The following is a 7,500-nucleotide window of genomic DNA, read 5'->3' as shown; positions in this document are numbered from 1 at the left end:
TAAAGTTTATGGGAACCATGTATTTAGAATGAGGTTATCAGGCTGCTAGGAGGATTAAAGGCTTTTCTGTTTGTTTGGGTTTTATTTTTTGCTTTAAATGTATTAATCTATATTTTCCATAAGTCTAAACTCTTAATTCGTTTTTTTAACACAGATATCCATCTTGCTTATTCTCCTGTAATTTCCTGCAAATTGTTTTGGTTTGTGCTTACTGTACTGTACATGACATCACTAATGACTGAGCATCTGTACAGTCGGATCTCTTTGGTCAAGCTTGCCGTCATTGTTTGCTCACTAAGGTGAGCACGCTATTATCCTCACTATTTAGTATTTACTTATTTATTTTGCCCGTTTCATGTTAGAAAACTCATACTCATACAAGTCATACTCATGCTTTTAGCTAGAAACTCTGTTCCAACTCTACTTTTTGAGATATTTAACTTTTAATTGTTTTTTAATCAACACTTTTAACACTACTAATACTTTAACACTTTTAACACTACTAATACTTAAACACTTTTAACACGTATAACACTATTAATACTTTAACACTATCAACACTCTTAACAGTAATTATACATAACACTGTCAACATTCTAACTACTGCATACTAGTGGCTACCAACATACCCACATAGCCCACACTGTTTCTTCATGAACAGAATTTTCTTGTTGTTACTGTTATTAAGGAGGTTTTGAATGGCAGTTAAAGGTGGTGTTTCCTTGTCTTGTAACTCCCTGGGTCAGTCGGTAGCTTCCAAAAACAAACTGCATTATTCAGGGTGTTTGGTTAGCACCGCTGTTCTGCTCTGTAGGGAAAGCACGTCGGCTGTACTGCTGTGTACTGTACACTCCGGCCACAGCCACACAACCGAGACATAATTAAACGCCATTTAGAAGGTTCCTACACACAAAGGAGGGATGGAGTCCAATTCAGTTTTATTTTTCTGCCGGCGATTACACACACCACCTCGGTTGTGACAAGCCACGACACACGCCAACGTTTTCAAAGTTCACACCTTTCCTTCCCTTCTGCCCTTCCTCCCTCCCTCCATTGATCCCTTTCTCACTCTCTCTTTCTCAATTCTCCACTGCAGTAGCAGACTTTGCGTGTTCGTGATCGCTCTCTAGTTTTTTTGGGGGGGTTAATTCCAGTAGTTGCGGATCAGCGGTGGGCTCGGTCGGCTTCCTGAGGTTTTGCGAGGAAATTCCAGCGCCGTGGGTCCGCTGACAGGATCTGTCCTCGTCACAGCGTATGGTTCCAGGCTAGGAAAGACCCAGTGTCAGGGAGCCGTGAACTCTCTCCACCTCCCCTCCTCTCATCAACCCAGGGCAGCCTCTCTCTCTCACTAAATTCCCCTCTCACTGCTCATACAGCTAAGCTTTATATGAATCATAGGATCATCACACGCTCATACAAGGTTGTTGCTTTTTTGTTGCTTTTTTGTGTGTGCAAATGCCACAGCCATTGCCTGATGTGCGTATGCACCCACCAACTGATTTAATTAAGTGTTCACGTGTGTGCACATACAGTTCTATACCTACAAGTACGTATATGTGTGCATACTGTATGTACTGTATATATGTATGCATGCATATACAGTACGTATGCACATGCCCACAACTCACACATACAGTACAATACATGAAATACATGCATGCAAACATAATCACAAATCCCCACCCAAATCCCTCCATGGGGGGGCGGCTTTCCATTCAGGGCTCTTCTTTGGCTCTCTTGCCCCCATGGCACTTCCATATTACTGGTAAACCGAGCCGCACGCCTCCCTGCCTTACTGGTGAATGATAGCACCTGTCCCCTGCAACGAGACACTCACTGTTTCACTCCCTGTCTGAGGGGAGATTAGCCAACACCAATTGGCCTCTCACAGATCATTTCACCTTCGAATTAGGCCTCCCTCAACCCCTCTCAGAGGAGAAATGTGTCGGGCAATAATCCCTTTAGGGCACTGGTAATGCACATTTGTGTAACAGAAGTGAATATGATATTGGTTCTGGTTAAGTACTGTACTCCAGGCCACCTAGAAACAGGGCCCTTCCTAATCCTAGCCAACTATAAATATTGGAAGCTGTGCTGCTTGATTGTTTTAATAGCAGCAGATGTGGCAATTAACACCACCTTATAAAGCCCACTTGTATATTTGTTTTACTGCTAACAAATGTTCCCACAAATATGACTTGATTGTGGGAATGAACATTAGTGAAATGGAGAGAGTTGATGTGAGAAGGTCTCAGTTTGGGCTTGTGTATACAATTAAGGGGTGTTCCCAATAGAGACTTGTCAAATAATGTCTCACTCCGCCTCTGTAACTATATTCAAGCTTCCAGCTATAATGTGTTACAGCAGAAATTTGAAATGCCCAGTTATGGAAATATTTCACAGATCGAGTATTCAAGTGAAAATAGGTTTTGAAGTCTGTTATTTGGATTTCAGATTTTTCACCCTACTGGTTTAAATTTGAAAAGCCAGTGAAAGTTTGAAATGTGCGTCTGCTTGTCAGCTAGGACATAACAATAGCTCAGTTGTAAATGTTTTGCGGTTTTGACTGTGTTGTGTTGAGTTGTCATTCGTACGCAGATGGGACAGTCTTACAGAGATTTTACAAAATGGTAACCATAACAAGTTATTAGTAAATAGAAGTGGTGGAATTTGAGTGAATAAGTGATCCCTTATGGTCACTGAAACTGTTATAGCTATATTGAGTATAGCACTGCAAAAACCACATAGCGCTGCTTACGCTGTATATATCCTGTAAATTAAGATAAAACATTACAGTAGTTTTATTCACAAATACACATAAATATACCACCTTACAACACACACTCACTCACACCCCCCACCGAACAGACACACCCGTACATACAATACATTCCTAAATATATACAATCATAATTCCACATTAAGTACTGATGTATTGAATAGAATAATCTGTCAATTGACAATATGCTACTTTATAGTGCATATATATTACTGTGTGTGTGTGTGTGTGTGTGTGTGTGTGTGTGTGTGTGTGTGTGTGTGTGTGTGTGTGTGTGTGTGTGTGTGTGTGTGTGTGTGTGTGTGTGTGTGTGTGTGTGTGTGTGCGTGTGTGTGTGTACTGTATGTCACCACTACCCAGGGGGCCTTGACTGAAATTTACCACAGCCTACGTAAATACAGTAATTTGTAGCCTAATAGTTTGTTCTTCTGTGTGTTGATGTGTTGATGTCCAGTATCAGGAGACACCAGGAGCGCAGGGCCATCCTGACTCCCATCCTGACTGACTTCTCTGTTAGAGTGACCGCTGCCCCGGCCATCATCTTCAGCAAGTCTGTGTCGCCTGACAATGTACAGGTCGAGGTCAGTATGTTTTCTGTTTGAGCTAGATTTGTATCTTTTTTTTTAATACTAGTCAACTTTTCTTGAAAGAAATCTAAGTATCCCCAAGTGTAGTTATGTAGTTACTATAAAAACATAAATTGTAACATTAAAAACATTCAAACTAGACATTTCTGCTGTCCATGCATTTTCTCATGAACATTGATATCAGCCTGTGAACATACCATTCTTTCTCCAATTTGTCCAGTATCCACACTGACCACTTGTGCCCTTTGACTACAAACCGCTAACTACCATTACGGCCGTAACCCAGGCAAACCATTTCTCATAGGGAAATACACGCTGATTATGTGAGACGTCAGATGCATTTAAGTTTTACATCTTAAACATGCAGCAACGTCCTCATTACAGAAAGCTTTCCTCCATCAGTCTGCCGCGTAATGGAGGCTTTTGACCCACAGAGTTCAAGCCTTTCTGCTTATACAGCTGACGGTTTCTGGCATGGCGCTCGGAGACTTCCTGCCTCTTTGATGCCTCATCCGTCCACGCTAACGTGCCCCATGACAATGCATAACAGCTAATCCATAGTTTGCACACTGACACACACACACACACACACACACACACACACACACACACACACACACTGATTTGTAGTGTCAGAACAATTCAGAGAAAGAGTTACAACAACACACAGAATGGGATGTGGAAAATGCTCACCACTGGACCGCAGATTTAAAATAAGCTCATGTTATTGGTATTAATTGAATTCACTCCTAACAAGCTACATAGATTTAAGATAGCATATAGACCGTTATTCACACTTTACTGTAACCTTTATTACTGTAACCTTTATTACTGTAACCTTTATAGTAGCCTATATTTGGAAATATGAAGGTTTATGATTTGTACAGCCTAAATGAAGAAGATATGTAGTGTAGAAACAGTATATTGATTCATTAAGCACATGTGCTGGTGTGTGTTTAATCTCCAAGTGTCAGTGAGTGATATCCTGTTAGATGTTAGCAGACTGGACCGTTGGCTGTGGGCGGAACCCTGGAGAGAAGTGGAAGAGAGGAGAGAAGGAAACAAGGGGAAAATGACACACAGTGAGAGAAAGAGAGGAAAGAGATGAGAATGACATGGGAGGTCACCCACAATGCTGTTGTTGTTTTGTGTGGTCCTTGCTCTCTGACTCATATCTCTCTCTCTCTTAACTGTATTTTGTCCTCCCTTCACTTCCTACTCTTAACCGCTTAAGCCCTGTTTTATACTTTGTCACATGACTGTGTCGCGTGAAAATAGCCGAACTACAAGCTCACAACGCAGCGCAGCACAAGACGACACGTTGTGAGCTTGTAGACCTGCTTTATTGCAATTTGTGAAGAGTTTAGATAATCTTTGAAAGTTTTCATCTAGAATGACATGCCCAACACAGGCATGAGAGAGTTCAGGCATGGCCAGACTAATATCACTGCGTAGATATTAGTGATAAACCCGCCCCACATTTGCATACTGGGCCTTGATTGGTGCCCCACAACTCCGGGGGCAGCGAAATACAATCACAACCGAGCAGGGCCAGACTAATCTGCAGACGGCTTCTTTTTTTTTTTTGCACTTGCAGAGTGCACTTGTCTGGTTTCCAGGCTATCACTTAATCACTACCACCTCTATTCCTCCTCCGTCGATCACTTATCACTTCATACCTCCTTCACACCTAACTCCTGCACACTCTATCCCCTCCCAACCCATCTGCCTCCTCTTCTCTTCTCTCCTCTAGGAGGTGGTGGTGTGTGGTCACTCCCTGGAGGTGAATGTGACCAGCAGTCTGGACTTCTATGTCAGTGTGGCCCAGGTTCAGCTCCTACAGCAGCTGCTCAGGGACAACATGGTGGGAGCCGACACCCCTGAGAGCACTGCAGAGGTACGTACAGTAGACACACAGATACCAGTGTCAATACAGACACACATATTAGGCACTTCATTAGGTACACCCGCTTGTCGATGCATACCGCTCCTCTAAACAGCTCATTGTGGGGCCGCAACTCGGTAACATTACAATATACAGTTTAAAGCAGTCAGAGGTTCCTTTACTGTACAGCTAAACATTAGACTACGTGTGATCTAAGTGACTTTGGACGTGGTATGATTGTTGTTGTAGTCAGCGGTATCCAGCATCTTAGAAATGGCTTTACAAAAGTTTACAAAGAATGGTGCGATAAACATAGAAGCATCCAGTTAGCAGCACTTCTATGACCCAGAACAAGTTGTTAATGAGAGAGGCCAGACTCTTTTAAACTAACCTGAAGACTGTATGTATATGTATATGTATATATATATAGTACAACTCAAAGGAAAGGGGACTGGTTGTCTAAGTCTAGGACCCGTAGTTGTGTCCGGTAAGAACTTAACCGAGATGTTAATCCTGGTGATTAAGAAGGAGATCTAAAGAGCCCTGTACAATGCAGAGGTCTTTGGGTTGTAAGGCCAAATATCCTTAGTTATATATATCCTATTATATTAAAATTGGCTCAAGGGAGGACCGGCCGGCAGACCTCTGATGTCACTCTGACTCAGTCATAACCATAAACAAACCCCATACACCCATATATAGGTAGGACCACGGCCACATCACTATTACTCAGACATAACCATAAACAAACCTGATATGCCCATATATTGGCATGTCACTATTTATCAGACATAACCATAAACAAACCATATATGCCATTGCCAATATATAGGCATATATGGAGATATGTGTCCAGAGCCACAGATCCGACCGCTATACACATAATGGTCATGTGCAAATATGGGACTGACTGACCTCGCCAAGGACTCGAGGGAGTGCGGTGCCCACGAGTAGTTTGGATATCCAGTTGTCCAGAACCGCCGAATATATGGGAATTTCTGTGCGCCTGCCACAGACAGACACTGCCCACCTGCGACAACTTGAACTTTATATAGTAGATATACAACATGTTTCTATATTCTTTTTTCTTTTTTACAAGTACAGACAAGTCTTGTCACAAGTGTATTTTAATGGACTAACCGTGGCACAAAATGGTTGCTCATCCCCACAAGTATTTACTTAGTGTACACACACACACACACACACACACACACACACACACACACACACACACACACACACACACACACACACACACACACACACACACACACACACACACACACACACACACCTCAGACAACACATCCTTTCATCCTTGATGACGGCCTTCATTTTGTCGCAACATTCAGTTGGTGCCACAACTGAATGTACCTCCATGTCCTAATCATTTCACAGAACCGCATCGGTGACACACATACCCTCTCTCTTCCATCATAGATCATGTCAGGTTTTTTATTATTATTTTGGAACCTAACCATCTCCCACCACTATTTAGGGTGAATCTAACATATTTAAATATTTACTCGCACAGGACAAGCCAGTCTCTCTAATCTGGCCTTAGTTTACTGCTCTGTGCTGGGCTGTAGCTTTCAGAGCCCTTCCTATTGTTTACAGCACAGGGAGCTCCCAGGCGCCATTTGCCCTGTCTGACCGCTTAATAAAGCCTTCTAATGGAACACAATATAAAAATATTTACCAGCTGCGGTGGGGATGGGAGGCAGAGTGTAGGAATGGGATAGAGGACAGCGAAGAGGGAGGGGGGGGGGAATGGAAGAGGGAGAGATATTAAGTAAGATAACAGAGTGATTTTACTGTCATCCACTCACAGGAGCACATACTGTATGTGCACTGACGTGGTCAGCCTGCGTAAGAGCCAGGAAGAGACTGTTGTTGTAGTTGTTGCATAGTTGGCTCCTTAAGGGCCGCACTTATAAGAAAGATTAGATGGTTATAGCTCTGCGTCTTTACTCTTGTTTCTGGTAACCAGTGCTGATACACTGAGACACGATATGTGGTATGCAAACTACTGTACCTATCAGACTGCATAAGAGACAGGAAGAGACTGTTGTAGTTGTTGCATGGCTGGCTCCTTAACCACTTGAACCATATCATTCCTATTCTGGGCATGACATAATAGGCAAATAAATAGCAGATCCACAAGCTCACAAGGCGTTACATTGCGTTGCGCTATGAGCTTGTAGATCGACTATTTTCGGCCAAGATATTTGGTGCAGAGGGGGAAAGGG

At 42.7% G+C, this 7,500-nt stretch overlaps 1 protein-coding gene across 4 annotated transcripts in view; it reads left to right on the top strand.

The window, feature by feature from the left end:
* The window catches only part of vps13b (vacuolar protein sorting 13 homolog B), a 443,292-nt gene that overhangs the window by 280,908 nt on the left and 154,884 nt on the right, over positions 1-7,500 (top strand). For all 4 annotated transcript variants that reach the window (XM_084052011.1, XM_084052012.1, XM_084052010.1 and 1 more), the window contains exons 33-34: positions 3,234-3,360; positions 5,120-5,263. In XM_084052011.1, coding sequence (XP_083908137.1) covers positions 3,234-3,360; positions 5,120-5,263 — 271 coding nt within the window. The remainder of the gene's footprint in view (positions 1-3,233; positions 3,361-5,119; positions 5,264-7,500) is intronic.

Source organism: Gymnoscopelus microlampas, assembly GCF_963454915.1.
Source record: "Gymnoscopelus microlampas genome assembly, chromosome: 3".
In the NCBI taxonomy this organism is placed as follows: domain Eukaryota; kingdom Metazoa; phylum Chordata; class Actinopteri; order Myctophiformes; family Myctophidae; genus Gymnoscopelus; species Gymnoscopelus microlampas.
This window is presented reverse-complemented; position numbering and strand designations above follow the sequence as displayed.